The 24,716-nt window shown below is 35.5% G+C and overlaps 4 protein-coding genes and 1 non-coding gene across 7 annotated transcripts; 1 reads left to right on the top strand and 4 right to left on the bottom strand.

The window, feature by feature from the left end:
* Positions 1-1,165: 1,165 nt before the first annotated feature.
* On the bottom strand, positions 1,166-1,238 carry TRNAA-UGC (transfer RNA alanine (anticodon UGC)). The gene has a single exon. It is a non-coding gene; the product is annotated as a tRNA-Ala (tRNA).
* Positions 1,239-1,319: 81 nt separating this feature from the next.
* RIK (RS2-interacting KH protein) lies at positions 1,320-6,797 on the top strand. 2 transcript variants are annotated; one of them, XM_048104262.2, is made up of 12 exons: positions 1,321-1,498; positions 2,036-2,264; positions 2,476-2,574; positions 2,700-2,734; positions 2,811-2,886; positions 3,093-3,188; positions 3,265-3,351; positions 3,833-3,926; positions 4,014-4,131; positions 4,734-5,199; positions 5,998-6,229; positions 6,349-6,797. In XM_048104262.2, exons 1-12 carry the CDS (start codon positions 1,431-1,433, stop codon positions 6,480-6,482), a joined length of 1,734 nt encoding a protein of 577 aa, XP_047960219.1. In that variant the 5' UTR covers positions 1,321-1,430; the 3' UTR covers positions 6,483-6,797. The 2 variants fall into 2 exon arrangements, with proteins under 2 accessions (XP_047960220.1, XP_047960219.1); XM_048104263.2 differs by lacking the exon at positions 6,349-6,797 and having other exon boundaries at positions 1,320-1,498; positions 5,474-6,133.
* Positions 6,798-7,365: 568 nt separating this feature from the next.
* LOC125207220 (uncharacterized) lies at positions 7,366-10,046 on the bottom strand. Its single transcript, XM_048106467.2, has 5 exons — positions 9,910-10,046; positions 8,962-9,108; positions 8,819-8,887; positions 8,453-8,559; positions 7,366-8,079 (listed from the first exon to the last, which is right to left on the bottom strand). Exons 2-5 carry the CDS (start codon positions 9,098-9,100, stop codon positions 7,552-7,554), a joined length of 843 nt encoding a protein of 280 aa, XP_047962424.1. The 5' UTR covers positions 9,101-9,108; positions 9,910-10,046; the 3' UTR covers positions 7,366-7,551.
* An 864-nt stretch (positions 10,047-10,910) lies between these two features.
* Positions 10,911-13,722, bottom strand: EXO70E1 (exocyst subunit exo70 family protein E1). Of its 2 annotated transcripts, none has more exons than XM_048105186.2 (2): positions 13,427-13,722; positions 10,911-13,041 (listed from the first exon to the last, which is right to left on the bottom strand). In XM_048105186.2, the coding sequence occupies exon 2, from the start codon at positions 13,023-13,025 to the stop codon at positions 11,064-11,066; it is 1,962 nt and encodes a 653-aa protein (XP_047961143.1). In that variant the 5' UTR covers positions 13,026-13,041; positions 13,427-13,722; the 3' UTR covers positions 10,911-11,063. The 2 variants fall into 2 exon arrangements, with proteins under 2 accessions (XP_047961143.1, XP_047961144.1); XM_048105187.2 differs by having other exon boundaries at positions 10,911-13,009; positions 13,427-13,721.
* Positions 13,723-19,853: 6,131 nt separating this feature from the next.
* Positions 19,854-24,010, bottom strand: SCPL25 (serine carboxypeptidase-like 25). The gene is made up of 8 exons (XM_048104153.1): positions 23,669-24,010; positions 22,250-22,453; positions 21,767-21,942; positions 20,993-21,274; positions 20,640-20,776; positions 20,468-20,563; positions 20,252-20,357; positions 19,854-20,168 (listed from the first exon to the last, which is right to left on the bottom strand). Exons 1-8 carry the CDS (start codon positions 23,937-23,939, stop codon positions 20,025-20,027), a joined length of 1,416 nt encoding a protein of 471 aa, XP_047960110.1. The 5' UTR covers positions 23,940-24,010; the 3' UTR covers positions 19,854-20,024.
* Positions 24,011-24,716: the final 706 nt, after the last annotated feature.

Raw genomic sequence — 24,716 nt, 5'->3', positions numbered from 1 at the left:
ACCCGTTAGGACTAGACTCGAAAATTCGATGGGCTGGTCAAAAAATCCGATTAAATTTCTATTGTTCTATTTATTTGACTCATAATTCGTCACTTCATCGATTATTTTTATAATATACTAAATAACTACCAAACTTTCAATTTTATATTAAATACACAAATTATATATTAATAAAATTAATATAAGTAATAGATAAATACATTAGAAACTTCAAATTCACTAAAACATATATAAATTTCTAAAACATTCTTTAAATTTTCTTGAAATATGTTTATACATCATTTTGCACATATCTCGAATATTAATATTTGTTCATATTTATGTATGAGTTTAAGCATATAATTTAAATTATCAAATTTGTCATAATTAAATGTTTTACATTTTATAAATATAACTAATTTTCATCATTATTTATTGGATTGATCGCATGTTAATTTTATCGGTAGCAGCCCGATTAACCCATTGGACAAGCCCTAAATCCGAGCTTTTAGGGTTAGTGTTGAACTTTTAAAACCCCAAAAAATCACAACCCGATCGACCCGAAGCCCGTTGAACTGACCCGATTGACATCCCTAATCATATGTGTTAAATATCGATATCAAATAGGAAATTCAATATTTAAACTTTTCTTATTTGGTCTATCAATATTAATGGTTCAATCACGTTTTCATATAACAATTCAAAATTTTATAATCTATTGATGTTTTAAAAAAAAAACATTCGCTCAAAAAATGAGTTTTAGAAATATGATGACAATAATAAAAAAAGTAATCCACTCATTTTATCGGTAGCAACCCGATTAACCCCTTGGACAAGCCCTAAATCCGAGCTTTTAGGGTTAGTGTTGAACTTTTAAAACCCCAAAAAATCACAACCCGATCGACCCGAAGCCCGTTGAACTGACCCGATTGACATCCCTAATCATATGTGTTAAATATCGATATCAAATAGGAAATTCAATATTTAAACTTTTCTTATTTGGGCTATCAATATTAATGGTTCAATCACGTTTTCATATAACAATTTAAAATTTGATAATCTATTGATGTTTTCAAAAAAAACATTCGCTCAAAAAATGAGTTTTAAAAATATGATGACAATAATAAAAAAAGTAATCCACTCATTTATCCTATTTAAAATAAATTTTTATTTTTTAATGAGTCAATGGAGATGCGGGGGATCGAACCCCGTGCCTCTCGCATGCAAAGCGAGCGCTCTACCATTTGAGCTACATCCCCAGTTGCTTAAGTAAGTAGGTTTAATATTTTAATACTATAGTAATATTTGCAATAAATATGAGTGCATCTTCTTAAACCCGCGAATTGTTCTACGTTTTTTCACACAACACAGACTGGCGTAGAAAGGGAGAGACTAATTATCGCGCAATTTCAACCTAAAATCCAATCAGTTACGGTGAACGGATTAATCCAATGACGGAGGACAGTTGCCCTAGGGTTGCGTCATCATCGGAATCTGATTCATCGGTCACCAAACAAAGGTCCGCTGCTTTGATTTTCTTCTCGTTTTACTTCAATTGCTCATCTACATATAGTATATGTTTAATTACGACTCTTATTACTCTTTCTTCCAAACATATTAATTTCGTTATTATGTGTGATTTGAGCAAATAGATCGGAAACCTTAGTTAATGTATCGACAACAAGAAGTCAATAACTTTTTTACTGATATGCTGATGAAGGTCGATGTCCTAGCACCAAATTTGGGATTGAAAAACAGAAAGAACTCTGTAGAGGAGAGGTTTTTTATTTTATTTTATATTTAGTATTTTCGTATTTTAGAATTTAGATGTGAAAAATGATTTGAAGGGGTAAAGTTATGGGGACATTGTTGGCTTTTTATGATATCTTAGATGAAATTTTATGCCGACTGTTTCTTGGGGTATGCATCTTTGAGTTTATGATTTGATTTCATAGAATGCTAGTATAGCTGTATAGGCCATTGATAAACCTACAATGTCGTAAGATTGCATCCCACGTGAGAGCTGCTGAGGTTTTAACGACATGTTCTTTTGTAGAAGAAAGAGAAAGTGGGATCAGCCGGACGAATCATTGCTTTCTGCTGGAGTAGCAGTTCCAGGGATACTCCCACTAGCTAACATGGGATATCTGCCCATGCCTGCTGTCTCCTTAGTACCAGGGGCTCCTCTTGCAATCCCCTTTTCCACTTCTAACGCCAACGCTCTACAAGTTATTCAGGTGCCTTTGCAGCAACATGCTGCTTCCATCATCCAAAAGCTAGTCCAAGTAAGTCTATGTTTAGTTTTCAAGAAGACATCATGTATTGATCCTTGCAAGTGCTGCAGAGTTCTTGTTGTTTCTCATCCTTTTCTTTGGTTTCTACTAATGAACCAAACCCAATTTTTAGTCGTCATTTGCTTGAAATTTTCACGCCATTCACTTGGAGATCCATTGAATGTGCATGATTGCTCACAACTGTATGCCTTTTTCATTATAGCCGAAAATCCAAGACGAACTAATAGCTAGAGAAATTATTATAAACGATGCTGACTCGGCTATCCGGTATAGGCTTACAAAGCGCCAAACTCAGGAAGAGGTAACTATGAATGTTTTTGCTTAGTAACCTAGGACATTTGAAGAATAAACATCTACCAGAATTTAAAGATGCACAAGACTGGTTTTTTATTGATCCAGAGTTGATTATTTTTGTGCAATTTTCAGATTCAGAAGAGCACTGGAGCTGTAGTAATCACTCGGTACATAGGCCTGCAAGTAATTTTATTTCCTTTTACTTTGCTTTAACTTATATCATCTGTTTTTTAATGTATACAGGGGGAAATATCACCCACCTAATGCACCACCTAATGGTGAGAGACCTCTATATCTCCACATATCCGCAGCCTCACATGTAAGTACTTCAATTTTTTGTGTGATCAGAGAATTCACTGAAGGTAATTGATAAGTGATGGTTTTTCAATGCTGTCATGAAATCACAGCAATTGGAGTATGTTATTGTAAATAGTGCTTTGAGCATTGCCTTTCTTTTGATACTTGATTTCCTCTTCACTTTCTTTTGGTATATTTTTGTGATGATATGTCATAATGTGCCTTCAGTTAGAAACAACAGCAGAACGAATTAGAGCAGTTGATCATGCTGCTGCAATGGTGGATGAAATGCTGAAACAACCAAATGCAAACAATGGAGTTAAGGTAAGTCTGATCCTCAGTGATTTTTCAAGCTATATGATTCATATTCCTCTGACCAACTTTATGATTACTGTTCCAGGTTGATCATTTATTAAGTACCTGTATCTTTTTGGGATTTGAGGTAGACCCATCAGTGGACATCGCTTCTCGCATCCGTGGCCCAAATGTGAGATTTTCCTTCAATCATTCACACTGATTTTTCTTCGCCTAATATTTTGCTCTTCATTTTGTTTCCCTGTTTGTTTTCCTCCATTCTGCTTCTTTCTGTGTCTTTTGTAAGTAAGTGTTTGTGGTCGGTGTCCTTTACATATAGTAGAAAATGAATGGTGTCACTTCTTTGTGGAAAAAGTTCCACAATTTTTCCAGTACCTCAATCATCTGTCTCTTATTTTGTTTCTTCTTTTGGCAATTGTCTGTCTCATTATTCGACTTCCAAGCAAGGGGTTTTCGGATACATGATTTGGATGGATCTTAGGTTTAATATATATTTTTGTATGTTTCTCTTACCGCATGCATGTTTTTAGCTAGATTTGTTCAATAACCTATTTCAAAATAAAAGTATCTAATGTCTGAAGCTTTTTCTGACATCTCCATCAAATCGGGAGAGATTCTTTTCTGTTGCTGCTGGTTGGGTTTTGTATATGCAGGACCAGTATGTAAACCACATTATGAATGAAACAGGAGCAACTGTCTCACTAAGAGGACAGCGATCTGGGGTTGCTGAAAATGGACAGTGTGAAGGTTGTTATTGTGGTCCAGTTTTGTTGGCATTTCCATTTTCATTTCCATGTCCGTGGTATTTGTTCTTATGTTTTTCCCTGCCTGCAGAAACGCAACAACCTTTGCATTTGTTCTTGTCAAGCAATGATGCAAAACTTCTTGAACGTGCTAAGCTCTTGGCAGAAAATCTTTTGGATACAATTTGTGCTGAGTTTGGTTCATCTAGGTAATTAGATTTAAGTGGTGATTGTGTTTAAGATCATAAGATGGATTGAGGACTTTGCCAATAACAGAAGTCTGTAATAATGCTGTAGCTATTATGCATTTTTCTGTATCTGTCTACAGCCTCCAACCTCATCTGCTTGTGTATAAGAGATATTGATAAGAGTCTTCCTCATTCCATGTCAAGATGAAACTAAGCTTCATATCCTTCCTGCATGTTTTCAATCGTTGATATAGTACTATTTTCTCATATTATAGACAGGGGGAAATTAAAAAAACCCTCCCCTAAAAAATTAAAATAACTGATGAATAATATTAGAAAGATATATCATATAGTACTCTTGGTTCTCATCTACATAGATGGGTATTAGAACAAACCAAGTTATGTATGCATACTGTGAATCTTGAATGTTATGAGAAACAACTGGAATGATATTTGTTTTCACTGTTGAAGTTATTATTGGCTTGCTATGGTTTCTTGATGGATACACACAAACGAGTTAGACATGCATCCTATGTGTGCCCAATTTTTTGAATTAACAACTGGAAGAGGGTTTTTATTATGATTATTTCAGATTACTAACTGGCATGGTTTTTATGATAAAGGATATCTTCATGTAAGGTGTATGGTGCTGTTCCACCTCCACCTCAGTTGCAAGCTGGGGTCAACAGTCCTGGAAATGCATCAAAACTCAATAATATACCTGCTTTCACGGCAACTACGTCTGGTTTAAGCATTGTTGCCTCTCAGGGTTCAGTATCTCAATCTGGATTGCCAAATTCTGCACTACCTCAGACAAACACTTGCTATCCTCACGGTTTGACAAGTGGAACAAGCTATATTGGTTATGGTGGAATATATCCCCAAACGACGCCTTTGCAACAAGTTGCTTTAGCCCTTAAGCACACGACTTCACCAGTTACTGCTACAATATCTCCTGCTATCACAACAACAAGCACAAGCATAGACCCACCAAGAGAGGTGCCCTCCCTTGCAAATGATAAACGTTCCCAAAGACGGAAGTTTCAGGAGTTGCCTGCTGCTGCAAAAGGTCCTGCAAGCATAAATCAGGTATCACCTTTTCTGCTAACTACAGTAATGTAGGGGGAATACAAGGCATTTACTTGTCCAAAGCTTCAGTGTAATAGGTTGATAATATCAATGGCTGCGTTTACTTTCACCACTGCATTTTGTCAGTAGCTTTTCTAAACTAGCTTATGTTTTGTGTCTCGACTCTCAAGTCAAATATGTAAATACATGATTTGGAATAAAACTTTCCTTACTTTTGAATTTGGGTCCTATTATGTGTTGTTTTCTTCTAATCTATATTACTTGCTTATTCCAGGTATTTTCACTGACCTTCTATGAAGCTTACAGGATATTGGAGATTTGCATGTTTGACAGGGTGCTAAATTGACATGGAATGTGATACTTTATGCTGTTCCATTGCATCTTTCTGGTGCTGGTCGAGAATCTGCTTATTGGTTAATATCTATTTATGTCATCTGAATGAAATGATCAGCTGTTTCTGCAACTTACTTTTCAAAAAATATATTTGAACTCAAGTTCTCTTGTAGTTGCCCGGATATATAGAGTAGTGCTCTGGCTTTTCATATAAACCAATCATCATGTTTCAAAACCATGTTTGAAGTATCTTCCGTTACTTGTCCCCCCCATGTATACCTCGGTGTGCGTATAAAGATTGCATTCCTTCTTTAGTGTAGAAGCTTGAATACTGAGTTTTCCCATTTCCTATATTTATATTTGAGGCAGAAATTCTGGTTTATACTTGCATTGCTATTTGTGTACATGGTTTATGACACCTTATATTTGCTAACTTGAGGGATATGTTGTTATATGCTTTCCCAGAAGAAAATACAGGGATCCGAATTTCCCATGCCACGTGAACTAACTTCACATGTAGGTGTAAGAGATATTTCAGCTGTTCGAGATTCTAAGAATTCATCATCTTCTAAAATGCCGCCTCCTCCTCCTAAGAGTTTACTGCCACCTCCTCCCCCACCAAAGTTCGACTCAACACCGCGACAACTGCATGTAAATGGCCATGAGACCCACAGATCTACACATGAAACTGTCCCTGGTAACTTACATTTTTAGCTTTTATCTTTATCATCTTCGTTATCATATTTCCAGGATTGTATAGCTTCTTTTTATACATATGTTTTTATTATCATTTCCTCTAATATGATGCTGTGCTAGATACTCTAATCAAGTTAATGGAATATGGAGATGATGATGACGACGACAATGAAGACCTGAGAGAGACGCCACAAGAGGTGTTAAAAGAATGTTCAAGTTCCCCTCCGAAACCAAAACCTTTCTGGGCTGTTTGAAGTATGATTCGATCCATGACCGCAGCAGTCATATGGTCCACAAGACTACATTCTCCTTTTTTAAGTGACGCAGACTGACTGAAGGATACGTTGCTTGCCGGCCAGACCAAAAACTTTTATGGGCCAGTGTGAGAGTCACGGTTTAAAATTGGTTAATTTATACACATCTCATGAAACGTAATTGGATCTCATGGACAACCAGGAATGTGTTACTGGTTCACACCCACTGTTGGATTTTGGTTGTTTGTATAAGAAAATTCAGATGAGTAAATTTCACAACGAAAAATGCAGTTATATAATGATTTTGTTGATATACATACATTTAGTAACACGTTTTTATTTTTCAATTGTTACATTAAAAGTGAACTATTTTAAAATACAAATATCACTCTCTTTACTTAATTTTCTCTTATCGTCCCAAGATAGTTGAATTATATTTCTTTTTGAGATGTCCCAACGTAGTTTGAATAATTTCTTTTTTTGATATACTTTATTCTCACTCACATTTTAACTCTCTTTTTCTCGCATACGTTATTTTCTCATGTACTTAATTTTCTACAATTTAACATTTAACACATTCATTGTTCAAATCACATTTCCTAAAGAAATACTGCAACTACGTTGCAATGAAGAGAGTACTACTTCAAAAAGATAAGATGATATTCATATTAAGATCGAAATAGAGATAGGAATTAACACCAACATAACAGAAAAACATTTTACTCGCCAAGTTTTTAAGTCATTACACAAGTCACATGTCATTGCAATGAGCAAATGGTACATGCTAGGAGTTGAATGCAAAGTAATCACGGCATTAGATAATAGGTATAACCCAAGAATCCAAGAAGATTTCTCCTTAAAGATGAGAAGGAAAACCTACACATTCAGAAAAATAATCCACTTAAACTCAAAAAAAGTTCGTGAAACACCTTCTTGCAACAAGTCTACTGAAATGGGAATGAAGAAGCATATATGATGGCACCCGAGTATTGGGGACACAAGAAAGTGAAAAATTTCAACTTATTTCCACATTATGAGACAACCACTCCTACAATTATTGGTAGCGTCTTCATTTCTGAGTGTTGGCATAATCACTGGGCTCCTCCTCATTGTCCTCCTTACCGAAACTGTCCTGCCCAAAACCTACGTCTCCAGCTTCTGTTTGACCACCCACTGCTTCGGGAATTTCACCAGCACCTCCAGTTGTCCCAAAATCTGAGAAGGAAGAAAAGCCAGTTTGTCCACTAGAGCTGTAGTTTCCATCAGCTTGTACAGAGTTACCACCACCACCAAAGGCACCTTCTCCTCCACTAGGGTAGTTACCAGAACCACCAAATCCACCACTTTGACTAGGATATTGGTTGCCACCACCATATCCACCTCCACCACTTTGGTATCCTCCGCGCCCATAGTTACCACCCTGTCCACCTCCGTAACCCCCACCACCAGAATATCCTCCACCACCATATCCCCCTCCACCACCACCATATCCCCCACCTCCATAACCCCCACCACCACCACCATATCCGCCTCCAAAACCACCACCACGAGGTTTTTCAGTAGCATAATTCACCCTAACCCTTCGTCCATGTAGATCCTGGCAAGTTCATCATTAGTTTCACAATTCCATGCACATAAGATCAGTTTAGCTCAAGTTTATCCATCTTAGTCCTGAACTGATAATATTACATTCAGCTTACAGAACACTAAGTAAAACCAAAACAACCTTTAGGCATACTTAATGTCCATACATGTATTTTACTGGTAACAAGAAATGGCAACTAGGAAAGCAATCTAAGATAACCTATTAAAAACATGGAAGGTAAAAATCTATAATCAGATAAAGATAGCTTCAGTTACCAACTTTGTAGTAAATACTGATTACCATTAATTCAACACAGATAACTACTAAGAATTCTAGAGAGTGCAATACATCTTAGTGGAAGGTTAACAAAAACAGAGCTAAGTACCTGGCCATCAAATGCCTGAATGGCGCTACTAGCGGCCTCAGTTGAAGTGAAGGTAATAAAGCCGAATCCTCGGGATCTACCAGTCTCACGGTCTAGAATAACTCTAGCTGCAATATTGAAGAAAAAAGGTTTACAAAAGTTGAATTTGTAAAAACAAAATGTCAAGACAATGCCACTACATGGAGCTTCTGCGTACAAATAAAACACAGGAGTCCATCACACTAAAGTAATTCAGTTGATAAAATAGTATTTACCACCACAAATGTTCTTATTCAGTAACTTCATAAATATATGTAGCAAGCATACCAAGTAAAATGAATATGTACACGAGTCATGAGTACATCAAGTTTACTAGGAAGGCAGTACCTTCGACCACTTCTCCATACTGGGAAAAAGCTTCTTGTAAACTAGTGTCATCAGTGCTATAAGAGAGGCCTGCGATGATATACGGAATTTCATAAAAGAAGACTTAGGAAAAGAGTTCATCACAGAAAATACAACTATTGTACCTCCAACAAAGAGCTTTGCAGAGGTAGACATGCTCCTCACTGCCTGAAAAATCGAGGCACTCGGAGCCAGATATTGTGAACTAACATGCTTGCTGACAGCTTGTTTTAGAACATTGCCCACTCTGTTCAGAAATGCCATTGTCTAACCTAAAAAAAAGGAAAGAACAAGAACAGAAATAGAATAAGTGAAGGAAAGTGCACAAGACAATTGAATATATGTTCATTTAACCATTCACCAACAAGTATAAGAAAAAGAAGCTCTGTTGATTTTTTTCTCAATTTGTTATGTCCTGCAGTTGTGGAACTAAGTAATTCAATAGTCGAGATCATTAACAGCGTAGACAGTGAATCAATTTAACTATTTACATATAATCCTACAATTTTCTGAGACTTCATTCAAAATAGCCAGAAAATAGTCTTTGGATCTTACACAGGCAATCTACAGTTGAATATCCAACTTAAATTGTACTAATAGTATCAAGTTTATTTAGAACAAATTCAGATCCCTTTTTCAGGAACAGAAAGGAGAAGAATAACAGGGAGACCAGGAAGCATATATTTTTTTCTGTGTTTATAAACACATTCCATTAGAAATCAATAAAAAAAATCGAAATCTAACCATAAAAATGCAGTTTCCTCAAAACTAGTCAACCATACATGCTCACACTGCCATAGCACAAAAAAAATGCATAAAAGTTCACTCCACTCACACAATCATACATTTCCACATATCCAAAACGAGAAACACAAAAAACAATAGCCCTAGATTGGACGATTGGCCATAAACAAAACTCCCAATTTTTAGGATCAGAAATAATTCATACAAAATCGCAAACCCTAAAACCTCGTCCGCGTGAGAAACGAATATTCGAGAGGCAAATCGTCGGTGAATCAACAAAGGATAGTGAACTGTGACAGAAATTATGAAAAAGGGGCGCAGGATTTTACCAGAGAGATGCCGAAAATGAAGAACAGCTTCGAGTGTCTGCTACTTCGCAAATCGCAAGGGTTTTAGCCTTGTTAGCTGTAATCGTGTGTGAGAGAGTGTACACCCATACAATGTGCCGTTTGGATTTGGGCCGTTGGATTACCGAAAATATGTTTTCGACTCTACGATAAAATAAACTATTACTTGGCGGTGTAAATGTCTTGATTTAATGTTCAATTTTTTTCGGACAAATAAAATATGTTTTGTAAAAAAATTATTAGCCTGCTGTCCGCAAAAATATTTGTCCCGTTTTTACTAGGCTTGGATTAAAAAAATGTAGAGAAATATAAGTGTAAAAAAATGTGTAGTGAAATTATCACCGCATATCAAAACAATTTTTTTTTGTCTTCATTCACACACTTTCGGATAAAAGTTAGTAGAGCTGGGTCATCCATCACATAATTAACATTTGATAAGCACGTTAATCATAAAGTTTTATGAGATGGACGTCGGGAAAGAAAATGTATCTTGTTATTATGAGCAGCGTTTATCAAATCAAGTTAAACTCTCCTCAATTATATAGTCTTATATCTACATATTCTCATAATCTCGATTCATTCATATAACTCTTTGTTTTGAAAGTATGAGTCGCTCCTTGTCCGTACCCTTTGCACCGACGTTAGCCCCCGATGAACCGCTCTTTGTCCATGTCTATACACTATACACTGAGGATTGCTCCATATTTTTCTCCAAGACATTACATGTCCCTCGACTTCGATTGGTTTGTCCCAGACCATATACACACTGTACGATAAGAGATTCGATTCTGATATCATCTAAATGTCACTCAATTTCAAAAATATATCACCCAAATATTATAATTACATACTAAGAATCAAGATTTATAATGTTTATCTACAAAAATTAGAGATCTTACTATTAAATTAGACATGTATTGAGGACAAGAAAATATGGGACCATACTTAAACATGACATTTATGACAGTATCAACTCATGGATAAAATAAAATCAAGAAATGAGCACAAAACTAATTCTCAAAAATCAAAGTATTTGATACACACAAGCAAAAAAACAGGATAAAAGCTCTTAGATATACATATAGAATGGAATGGTTTAATTTCATCTAACTCAAAAAATCACTATCTTTACATCATCATTTCCTATGGCTTCCATGCAAAGATTTCTGTGACCCTTCAAAAAGATCCAAAAGGTAATCCTCCAAATCATCAGCACTGTATTTGATGTGTTTCTCACTTATATGATTGCTGTGTCTCCCCACATATGTCCGGTACGCTTGGATCACCTTCAGCGATGTCGAGATCCGAAGGTCGTCTCGTAGCTGAGCATCCGGGATCGACCACCCCGTCTGGCTCTTGTACACCTCCTCGAACGACAGGTAGAAGCTCTGCAGCCTCTCCTTGAGACTCCTCGATGACCCCGTGTTTTGGTACCCCTCGTCCCTCAATAGGGCGAGAATCGAGCTCCACGTGGCCCTCTCGTAGTTCATCGCGTGCTGCTGGAACTTCCAGTTGTGTTTCCGGATCCAATCGTCGCCTAGCACGGTGCGGAGATCGGACCCTTTCACCTTCTCAGCCATATAATGGATGTTGTTCATCAAGAAAAGGCGTTGGAGAGATTCCTCCTTATATAGCTTCGCTTTCCCATCGAGGTTGGCTTCGAGAATCGAGATCAGGGACTTGAAGTGCACGGCCATGGCTGAGGCGGACGAGGACCCGCTGCTGCCATCCTCCTCCTCCTCACCCGATGGACTGGCATCGGGCGAGGCTGGGGCCGGATCATCCTCTTGGTCACGGCCCTTCAGCACGACGTCTAGGGTCCGCCTGTAGTCCATTAGAGCCTTGAAGTAGTTCATCACGTATCGAGTGAGCGGGTGGACCCCGCCTCCCGGGAACGCGTTGCTCGACACGTTGGACGCCACGGCGTGCTCGAACTCGACGAAGGTCGTCTTCGCGCACTCCCCTAGCCTCTCCAGCACGTCCTGGCACTCGGTCCTAATGCTGGATCCAGCCTCGTCCGGGTACAGAGCTGTGATGTCCGGCATCAGATCGTCGAGCACCTCGTACATGTCGAGAATCCGGATCAACTTCTCCGGTTGGTGCGGCCCGATGGTGATGGCCTCGCTGAAGTTGAGAAGCTGCAGCATCGCGGATTTTGATGACTCCGCGAAGCAGGCTGATCCGAGCTCCCCGAGTATCTGATCCGCCAGCAGCTTCTCGCTACCAAGGGAGACGCGGACGAACACCTTCATCACCCGGATCCATCTCCTGATCTTCGAGTTCAACGCATTCCACTCCATCTTCAACACATCCTCAATGCTCAGCTTCTCAACTTCAAGACTGAAGAGACAGTCATCCAAAGCATCCTTTTGGACATTCACAAACACCTGAGAGCACTCCCTCTCGTAACCCGACTCGAACATCAAACCAGCAATGCTCTTCAAGTCATGAACCACATCCTGGTTCACGAGCTCCACTGCGTACTCCTCTGAGTTCCGGCCCATGCTCTCCCTAACATCCTCTAAGGAATCATCCCCGGAGGAAATCACAGAGCCGGCCTCAATCAGATCATCCTCAGTCGAACGAAAAGACATATGCTCCGGCTCAAAAGGCTGCCTATTCTGAACCAGCAAGTGCCTGAACTCCTCTTCAAGCCTAGCCATCGCAGTCTGAAGAACGTCGTGAGCCCTACGCAGCGAAACACCGTCCTCACTACCACTCCTGCTCTCCAAAACCTCGACCAGCCTTCGAGTCTCATCAACAGCTTTCATATAATCATAAGCCTCTTCACTGCTACAATCCCATATCATAGTAGACTGATTATTCTCCCAACTCATGACCTTTTCTTGAATCCTATCGAGCTGCTGCTCGATCTCATCGATCCCCTCTTCCTCCCCTTCCTCCTCCGACACCACATCCCGGCTTTCGCTAGCCATAGCTAAGCTGCTCAACTGAGAGCCAAGATTTGCCAAAATAATTCTAGCATCATCAGAGAGCTTCATATCTGATTCCAAAGCTCTCATGATCTTCTGAGCTGAAGCAATCAAGTCCTCTTCTGCTTCCATCATCACTACTTCTGTAGCTGAGCAATCCCCCATACCACAAAACAAAACCCTAAAAAAATCAAGAAACTTCACAAAATCCCACCAAATGAAGCCTCCACCACCAATCCACAAATTCCAATCAATAAAGTGATTTTGATGACAATAAAACCCCCAAATATCCAATCCAAAAATATCAATGAATCACCCAAATTTCACCCAAATTTACAGAAATGGCTCCTCAGTTTACAGGAAACTAAGCAGCAGCAGCAATCATGAAGATCTAAAAAAGGGTGACTGCAAATACTCACAAAGATCAAATTTTTAACCAGTGTATCAAAGTAGCTACACATATATAAACTACCCACAAACAAAAAGAGCAAAGAGACTAAAAAGGATGAATCTTGCAGCAGCTTTAAGAGAGATAAAAACAGAGAGAGAGGAAGAATCCAGCTGACCCTTTGCGGCTTAGCAATTGATGAAGCTGAAAAGGACAGTAATTAGTGGCTAATCAATGGATCTCCGTTGTATTAAATCTGAAGCAGAAAAGGGCAAAATAACCCCAAAATCTGTGACTGTTGTTGCAGCTTCCTCGTGGCAACTGTGTTCCTGGGCTTTTTGAGTTGTTTTTGACTGTCCCATAATATCTTGGTGGAATATATCAGTATTTATTTGAAAAGGGAGCTCAACTTGATCAACCAAATAAAAAGTCAATTTCAAACATTCGTGCCTTGGCTTTTGCTTTTGAGATGGAGACAATGGCTAACAGTGATATAAGTAAAAATTTACAGTCGAATGATTCGATGATTGGGTTAGAAATTAGAACTTTCTAGTTTAGTTTTAACCTCAACTGACTCTGCATAGATATCTGTTTTTGGATCTTGGATTCGTTGAATCTTGTCTGTATGCACATATCTCAAAACAAAAGTGTCAACTGATATGGAGTTTGTTCGTTTTGAAATGTTTTCATTATTTCTAATTTTCATTATTTCTTTTTTAAATCAAATTAACATTTTTTCTCTCTTTTCTATTTCAATTTCACTCTTAATTTTTTAGTATTTGATTATTATTTTATTTTATACTTTATTATCTTCTCATTTTATAAATTAAATACTTTTTTTTTTGGAGTGAAAATTAAATACTTTTTCTTAATAGTTCTGTTGAAAAAAAAATGTCTATTATTGCGAGGGAGTGCTTTTACTTCCTCTGTCCATTAAAAAGAGTTCATTTCAATTTTCCATAACTTCTTTCTTTCGAATAAAGCAAGTTTTATTTTCTACTAACATACTCCAATAATTTTTTCTTTTTATTTCTTTCTTACTTTATTGATTATTATATTACACATTAAAACTTGTATCGTCTTAAATATTTTTATTTTTATAGGATGGATAGAGTATTAAAATTTTTAGGGACATAACTGGGGGAGATTTATTCAACGTGAGAAACTATGTAGTGTGTAACACATATAGTAATAACCTTGGTTTTCATTTGGTCGGCTTGGAGGGAAATATTTATGAAAAACAGCTAAGTTAGTTTCATTTCAATAGTTATACATTGGATTCGGTTTGAAAATCTTCTCTAATTAAAGCAATAATTAATTTGATAGTTGGACGTTCACATACAAATAAATCTATGTGCTTTAGAGTAAAACAAATGCTATAAAAGTTTGTTTTTAGAGTGAGTGGGCCATATAAAACTTCTTTAATTCTTCAAAAAAGTTACACATTTTGACCGAATTTATAAATATCTATAATTTCCTATGAAAATATATATCAAGAAGCTTCCGTGATTGAATATTTTGACTTCCCCCAAGTGGCATGCCATTAGAAGGCTTGATTTTTCAAAGTGGTAGTAGTTTTTAAGTTGCCAAGGATGACTCCAAAAATAAAAATCAAATTATCAAAATTACACCAGTTTGTTACTTGAAATTGTCAGAGCCTAAAAATAGACCAAAGTCGAGATTTAATTATTTATGAAAATGTCTAATTTCTTATTAGTAAGAGGCCATGACGGTTTCGTAGCTACCACTCCAATTTGTATCAAAATTAAAGCTTAAACCATTGAACTAAGTAGATTATTTCTCAATGTTGGTTGGCTTTTACTTTGACCAAATTTCAGGTACTGTTTTAATCCAATTTGAAGTCAAGTCAATGAGTTTTCAATAGTATAAATATAACGATAGTTTAACTGCTACTATAATATTGAAATTGAATAAGAAACGAAGCACGACTGCTTGATCAACCATACAATCATTATAGAGCAAACAAATTAAATCAAATGATATTCACATGTACATATAAAAACTTTTACACCATTCACCAAAATTCAAAATTGATATGAGAAGTGGAATACTAATTTTCAATTTTATTTTAATTTATTAAAGGTGAATTTTTCCAGCCACTTTTTACATGTAATTTTCATTGATGTGTGACGCATTGTGTCGTGACCCTAATCCTTGAAATGTATCATCACATACGTATGAATTAGTATTAATTAAATCACAAAATGTCATTATTTCTATCCATGTTCATCCGCAACTAAACAGATACAGTAGTAGTATTTTTCAATCACTTTAAATATTTAAATAGTTTAATTTCCTCTCTTCTGCACTCTTAAATCTTAATATTCCCCCAACTTAACCATACATCTTTTTGATGATTTATCAATAACCACAAATTATATATCTTTTTTATATTAATTTTAATAATACATAACATTAGATATTAAAATATATATTTAAACACCAAAAGAGTTGTGCAAATAGACCCTACCTCTATTGGTGCCTTCATGAAAAAGAGAGAAAAACCAAGTGATCTCATTTCCCATATTTGTCGACCACAAGTGGATGAATCTGAAAGAGAGAGCTCATCATCTATGTTTTTTTAAATTAACATGAAGAAGAAACCTAATCTTGGATAAACTTGGTTTTATGTTAATTTAAGCAATCTTGGCATCTACGACATCTTGAAATTTGACAAATTAAACTTTAATTTTGTGATAAAATCATAACAGATTGGAAATTGGTGTATTGTGCCTATATATCTATACACATATAAAAGGGGAGTTTTGAGGGTATTTATGTAATAACTATTAGAATTTTAGGGGTATTTATGAAATAGCCATTTAAGCTTAAAGCTATAATTTCTGATATCATAATCTAGCCATTTAAGAATAAAACCGCTTACTGTATAGACGTTGCCTTCCACATTTTGTAACTGCATGCCATGAAGATTTAAAATAAATTTAGCTTGGCAGTTACACTTTTAAAAAATTTGTAACCGCTAGAATTGTGTTGATAATAATTATGTTCATTTGTTCATACATGTATCATTCAGCTTTATAATTGACGCGGATATTACTATAATTATTATCATAATTTCTAAATTATTTATAAATGTGCATGAAGCCAAGAACGTGTAGTAACGGTTACTAATAGTTATAATATTGTATTCCATGGAAGGTGTGAAACGATTCAAAAAAATAACTCCCACCTGTTTGGAAAAATATAATATTTTGCCTCCATTCAATCTTTTACACATGCAAATAAAGAGAAACCTAAGTGGAGAATTTAACCTAAGTGGAGAATTTAAAAAGTTTTAAAAGAGCCTCATATTTCATTTTTTACCCTATAAATATGACATTTGATCTACTCACACATGTCTACTTACCTTATACAGTTCAAACTTCATCTTTTTGTTCTTCCCATGAGTAGCAAGGTTGATACCATGGTACTATTCCACGCCTTGCTCAATGATCTAGAACTAACGAAAACTGATTCGATTATCAAGGTTCGTTGTATCCATGTCTATGAAGTTACCGCTCCTAGAGCCAAAGAACCAATGTCGTGAGTTTATGCTTTTTCGTTATGTTTGTTTTTAAATGCTTCTCTGTTTTTAAATGTGTGCGTAGCCGGATTATAAAGGCTTCTCTGTTTTTAAATGAGCAGCGAAATATTTTGGAAAATTATCCTAATTAGTACTTTTTGGGCTTATAAATATGTTGGGTTGTCCTTTATGTTAACACAACAAACAAGTCAATAGACAACCTTTTTATGTATAAACAGGAGAGCATGCAGTGATTGATAATGGAGAACTTGAGCTTGGCGAGAATGGATATGTGATCCGAGAAGATTGAGCCTTTGGAGGCTAGCAAAAGAGGCTAACACCGAAACTATATTTGCAATCCGAGAAGATGGATCCTTTGGATACTAGCAAAAGAGGACAACTCCGCAACTATATTTGCAATTGTTTATCTCTCTTATCTCCTTTTTTTTCAATGGAAGGGAAGAGAAGGGAGAGAGACAATGTAGAAATGAGGATTGCGTTCATGCATTTGTTGTAGTGGTGAGTGCTATTTTTTTTTTCCTTCTTTTATTATTTTTGGTTTTTGATTATGTGTTTTAGTTGTCCTTAACTTTTTTTTACATGCACCCAAAATATATTAATGATTTATTGGCACATGTACTGGGATTATATGTAGATGAACGTTCCTACTTATTTATTAATAATTTCAAAAAAAATATATCAAAAAATATATATTTTATATACATATATAAAAGGAGAGTGTTGGGAAAATTAAAAAAAAAATGTCATTGTTGTTAATTTAAATGCATATAATAACAATAAAACTATATAATACTCCATATGACATGATATTTATAATAATGTTAGCTATTTTATAGTATTAGTATTGTGGTTTTTTTTTATGTAATCTTTAAATGTTAATAATATATTTAATATATTTTTATTTTAAAGTTAGTGAAATTTGTATTCAATTTTTAGTATATTTAATATATAAATACAATTAATAATAAACAAATTGTGTTAAATTATTTACTTTATGAAGTTGTTGTGGTAGGATATATCATGGGCTTGAAAGAATTATTAAGGAGGTAGCTTAGCCGTTTAATATAAATATGATATCTAAAAACTGTTACTCCCTCCGTCCCATTAAAGATGACCCATTTTCCTTTTTGGTTTGTCTCAACCAAGATGACCCATTACTAAAAATGGAAACACCTTTATCTCTATTTTATTTTCTCTCTTATTTTACTCTCTCCTCTTAACACACAAAAATTAACTGCATAAAATCTCGTGCCACCTAAAGAAGGGGTCATCTTCCTTGGGACGGAGGGAGTATAAAATTAGATGCACAAAATTAATGACAAATAATTTATTGATTGACAATTAATATTATTTAGTGCCAATTTCATTTTTAATTTTTGGAATTGATGAGATTAATGAAAATATTGGTATTTAAATAATTAAATGCATAATCATAATAATGTAAATGGAATAATGGTATTTAAATATATAAATAATATAGTACTACATGTTTTGAGCTTTTTTCCTATTACAAGAAGATTGATTTGAGTAGTAAAAGTGAACCAAACGTTGATTGACTTGCAACTTTAGTGGCACAATCTTTTACATTGTTCTACTACGTTTCTACTTAGTTACGTTCATTGTACATTATAAGTTAAATGCGCATATTAAATTATATGAATAAAATATAAATAATTTAATTTAATTTTCGGCTCCAATAAATAATACCATTGGGTGAATAGATGCTTAAATGAATGCAAGCAAGATTTTTTTTTGGTTTACCGTTCACATAGCCCTATTGTAAGGCACTTTCTTGATATGAGTATATAAACATATTTACAGCCAAGATTCAGGTAAAAAAACCTCTACTATCAATAAGGATTAGCAAGTAGGCCGACCCAATGTAATGCAATATATCGAATACATATCTAAAACCTCCAAAATAGATAAGTGATCAACAAAGTAAAATTGAACTGTGATAGAGGGAGAATTTTATTGATATATGGATCATTTGTTGGTCATGATGAGTATATTTTAAAGTTAAGGGTTTAGGATTTAGATTTCAAGGTTTGGGTTTTTAGTGTATAGGGTCACTATATTGGGATGAAATGAAGCTCGACTAGAAAGTGTCTCACCAGTGCAATCTTAAATTATAGCTTTTGATAAATAATATCTTAAATCTCATTAGGAGAAGTGGTAATTATACATTACTTAGGTTTTTTTGTTTTGTGTGATGTAAATTTGCTTTATTTTTTATTCTCACAGTCAGAGTTATTTTTGTATTTTACAAAAATAATGTACAATATTATTTTTCACGTATTTATATTTGAGCTGAATCTCAACATGATCACATTAAAATATCAACACATATTTGTGGTGACATTTTAATAAAATGTGTTGACATTTAAAATTTATGGAATTTTAAATGAATGCTTAAATGAAAGCAAGCAAGATTTTTTTTTGTTTACCGTTCCACATAGCCCTATTGTAAAACACTTTCTTGATATGAGTATATAAACAGTTTTACCGCCAAGATTCAGGTAAAAAACATCTACTATCAGTAGGGATTAGCAAGTAGGCCGACCGAGTGTAATTACATCTCCATATCCCTTAAACAGTCATTAGTTGAAAGAAATAATTTTACATTTCGCTTATATATATCTTTTTTAATAAAAGGAAAAATAAAAAACAGAAACACTGTCCAACATCTCTTGGATTGGGTAAACTTGACATCAGAATCAAAATATGAAGATAAAGATGACACATTAAATTTTGAAAGTATATGAGTAACTCTTATGCACTAAAAATTTCAAGAAAGACTTGGATTGGGCCTTGTTTTCAGTGAGTCTCTTGCAATAGTTCATGATAATATATTAATGACTAAATTTATGTAGGGCTATCCAATCACAAAAAATGATAAGGTCCAAAGATATTATCCAATATGAAAATTTAACGAGTATTTAACTAACAACATGAGATGGTTATAACATGAGTAATAAAAGTATTTTCCTGACCTACAAATTCAATTTGTCCTCCTCAAATTTGAATTGAACAATTCAAGTTTCATAAAATCCAATCAAATTATCGTAATGAAATTCAAGACAAAGAAAACTAAGGCCCAAATATTCTAGATCTTCATCACACAACTCAGCGATTTTTGCCAAGATCAACATAAACTAGAGGTACCACAAATCGAAGAAAAGAAAAGAAAAAGGCGAGGTCAAACTGCAAATCACGATTTAGGTAAGGGCTTCCCCTGCAAAAACGATCCGAATAACTGAAGCGCAGCTCTCGGTTTGAACATGGGCACTTCGTGACCCGCCCCTCTCACCGTTGCAAACGTTAGCCCTTTGTACACTTCAGTCCACCCTCCCACCTAATTCATTATTTCAAATTAATCAAATTGTAAAAATTTCTATATTCATGAAATTATATTTAAATACTCCATATGTCACTTACCTGTTTCTTGACATACCAAGGGTACCAAGGGATTTTGGTGTCCAACTTAAGTTGTGCTAAGGAATATCTTGTTGCAGTCACTGGCACAACTGAATCCACATCCCCACTACAAGACAAATAATGTATGATTAATTAACAAAATCCATTTATGGAAATTATTTTTTAAACAATAAAAGAAATTGCAGAAAATATCTTGACACAGCACTAAAAGCTCACCTAAACACCCAAATTCTCAATCCAGCTGCAATTAATTCTCTGTATATAGGGAGAATTGAGGCATCCGAGTCATTCCAATTTCGATTCAAAGTCTCACTGCAACAATTATTTTCAATATTAATTCAAATAATTCAATCATCAAAACAAAATAATCAAATATTACAAAATTTACCTGCAAGCAGTCCATGCATACGGAATCCGTCCGCTTACGTTAGCATGAAGCGCCTTTTGCACGTCGGGCCTGTTATAGTAAATTTCCGCATATTTCTCCGTGCACGGGTCGTATCCCGCCAGCTGTCTCATCAAACCCTGCAGTGACAGAACCAGAAATTACACTAAAAAACATTCTAACAAAAATAAAATAAATACATAATTTAATTAGAGTGGATGACTGGATTTATCAACAGAAAAATCTGTTGGTAATATCCAAAAATCCGCTGGTAACTTTTGTTTACCAGCGCAAACTGGTCATCCAAAAATTAAATCGTCGCCAAATCCCATTTTTATAGTGTCAAATGTGATTACCGCGCGAGGATGGTGGGGGAGGCGCATGGTGTGACGAGAGGTGGAGCGGGAGCTATTAACGGAGCAGGGTGGGGCATAGATGTTATACTGGTCAATGTTGCCAAACTCTTGGTCCATGGCATAGTAATATAGGGACTCGCACTCGTTGGACTCCTTCTGGCGCTGAAAGTCACACGTGCTCATTAGCCGGCGATAGGTCTTGTCGGAGATCATGGCGTGGCTCCACCAGTAGTTCACCGTGCCAAGGTTGTCGTAGTGATTGTCGGTCACCGCATTTCCCACCTGCATTCGAGGAGGATTCACAACTTCTCATTAATTGACAATATACCTTCATTTTCCAACTAGGAATTAATGCTCGAAATTAATATATATCAACCAATTGTAATTACTTGTCGTCTTCATGGTAGCATATTGCACGTGAATGTTACATTACGAAAGGGAAATATCACATTAGTACGAAATTTTCCAATCAAATCAATTTATATATGTGACCCGATTCTTTGTAGTAGTATCATTCTTTTTTGGCGTACATGCAGTCATCAAATGGAGTACACTATCACACCCCATTACATATAAAAAGTTACTAATGAAATTATACATAATATAATAGCCAAAATATAAATTATGGTTTTTTCTACTGATTTTGCAAACAAATTCAAAAAAAATTCTGACTGATTTTGAAAATTACGGAACAAATCAGAATTTAACTAAACATTAAGATTTTTTTTGACAATTGACAAAGCAAAAAGTATAACATGGAGGATGTGATTTTACCAAGAAGCCCTTGAGGTTAATTTTGTGGTTAGCATGGGCGTTGTAGTCGACAATTTGCTTAGCCAATTGAGGAACATAGTGGCCGGCATAGCTCTCGCCGCTCAAATAAATCTCACGATTCTTGTAGCGAGGGAATCGATCCAGCCACCGCACCAAAAATTGAAGTGAATCCTTCGCTGCAAAATTAAAAAAAAAAAAAAAAAAAAAATCCTCAAAAGCAAAATCAAATAAGTACACTATAACATGGGCGGACCCATGTAGAAATAGGGTAGGGATAAAGCCCTTAATAAAAATATTTTTTAAACTATTTTCTTTTATAAATTTTTAAAATTAATGTAAATTATTATATAAAAGCCCTTAGAAATGATCTAAAACACCAAAAATATAACTTTAGAACAAAATTTAGAAATCGTAGCCTCTAATCATATTTTTTTCTGCGTTCGCCCTTGAACTATAAATTAGGGAAGTTGGTGAGTGAATTACCGGTGCGGCGATCGCCGGTGTCGAAGAGGTCGGAGGATCTGTTGGTGTAAGAGAAACCGACGCCAGCTGGAGTTTCTAAAAAGAGTAAGTTGGCTAATTTGTTCCATGCAAACTTGTTCAGATTTAAACCAGATGAGGTTTTGTTGATTCTGAAGGGTCCGATCTCCTCCGACGCACCGTACCCCACCGATGAACATCCTGGCCCTATTTAACACACACCGACTACATCTTTAATGCAAAATTATGAAATTTTTCGTAATTACTATACACATAATTTTTCAACTGTTGGAAAATTTATAGAGTGTCAGTAATGCTGCTAAATTAAAGAAAACATATTTACATGATTTTTTTTTCCAACTAACCCAATTTATCGAGAAATTAAATGAGCCTAGTGCATGCCTAGTGCTACAAATCTGTATTACTGTTTGCACGAATTAGGTCATGATAAGTGGGCCTAGCCAAATAGTTCCATCCTTTTTCTGAGGCCAATATTTTGCAACCCAATTAACTTTCAAATGAGTCCAAATTGTTCTAAAAAATTGCATTTGAATCCTTCTCTAATAATCCTATATTTAGAATTTTAATTACAGTAGGATTTATGAATTATGCATGACCTAACCTAATCCTTTCCTGGTGCAGGAAGCATGCTGACAAATTTAATATTCTGCAGAACTGTAATAGGCAGATGGATACCAATAAATGAGGACTTCTCCACCTTATTTATTCACTCTATTTAAATTTTACTCCATGCAAAAGTTTGATTTTTGAAAAACCTAATCCAGCATTCAAATCCAATATACACGTTACGTACTGTATTATTTTAATTTATATTATCTATATGTTGCATAATAGCTAAGCAACGGTGTATTAATATGAGCAAATATAATGCACCGAGCTAGAAAAAAAAAATCACCCTAAATTTCATGCTTGTTTTCAATGAGACAAATATATGTACTAGTCAGTGAAAAACAAAGATTAGGTAACCATGAATGCCAAGAAAAGGTCTGAGATTTCTTTGATTTTCTTCAAATGCTCAACCAATTTGTCGGTTCATTTTTCATTTCTATTTAATCAAAAAATTAAGAATAGTAAAATTGTAAAAATGCAATACATGAATAGTAAATAAGGAGATGAAACAGTCACAAAATCAAAAAGTTTGCCGCCCTACCTTCTTTAATGCATGATTTATTTCTCACACCATGCAAAACTTCTTTTGTGTGTGTGTGTGTTTGTGTGTGAGAGAGAAAGAGAGACTTTTCTTATTCATTTCAAGATTTATGTTTCCAAATACTATGCTTCATCCTTAGTGTCCCAGCTAAAATTAAGCGACTGTAAATAGAAATTCCCATGAAAACAAAATTTAATTATGTCAACTACTCTACGTTTTTATAAGATGAATTTGTGGTAGTGAAACCGTACCTCCGTTGAGCCAAACAACAAGGGGCTTCGACTCGGGGTGCTCAACCGCCTCCGTGAGCCAGTAGAAGAGTGCGCGGCCGGCAGCAGCGTTGACGGTGACATAGCCGGAAAATTGGTGGAACCCGACCTTCGGCTGGCCCGGGAGCGCTGCGATTCTGTCGGCTTCTTCCTCCTCATCAGCACGCGTTGCCACGGAAACGTGCACTAGCAGGATAAGTGCTGCAATGGTGGTGAGGAGGAAGGTGAAGGTTGTTCTCTCTCTTCTAGCCATCAGCAAAATGGCTGGCTGCCTTTAATTTTTGGTGGAGAGAGAAGAAGCGTGAGAGGTGGGAGATGTGATCATGTATATATTTGGGGGGAGGTGTTATTATATGTGTGTGTGACATAAATTTATGATGCCATTAATGTGCACCAACTTACTACTTTCTTGGTTCAACTTCATCCTAAGAGAGTGAATTGGTAATCATGGTATTAGAATGTTAAGCATGGGTTGATCAAGATGGCCCAACTAGAAATATATGAACTATACTAACATGTAGTACATGAATCATCTTAATTAATTGATGTGTATAGTTTAAGGAAAGGAAATGTGGGTATTTATTGAGTAGAGAAATGATTCAAGAAAGATGGCTCAAATATGTGTGGTGGGGGATTGGGTTAAGTGAGGGCTTGTAAATATCGAATGAAGAATCATTTTTAGTCATTTAGTCGTGCTGATTGTTTATAGTACGTATATTAATTAAACTTATTGTTTGATGAATATGTCAAGGTTTAGATCCTATGTGTGTGAAAAAATGATTTTCAGAGTACAATGATTTTGCATTTTCACATAAAATGCTAGTTTTCAAGATAATGAATTCATTTTATTATTTGATGGGATATTCTTTTTTCCTATTTTGGTGTGTGAAATTCATGGGCTAGTTTGGCCCTTTGGGACTCTATATATAGAGTCACTATATACGTGAATTGAAGAAATACTCTGTGGAAGATGGAACTATTTAATGGCAATAGTAAGCACAAAGTGCTAGTTAAAATATAAAAAATATGC

This window comes from Salvia hispanica, chromosome 6, assembly GCF_029641045.1.
Source record: "Salvia hispanica isolate PSC_SH4W2 chromosome 6, Shi_PSC_v1, whole genome shotgun sequence".
Lineage (NCBI taxonomy): Eukaryota > Viridiplantae > Streptophyta > Magnoliopsida > Lamiales > Lamiaceae > Salvia > Salvia hispanica.
The sequence above is the reverse complement of the archived record's forward strand: the minus strand, read 5'-3'. Positions and strand labels throughout refer to the sequence as shown.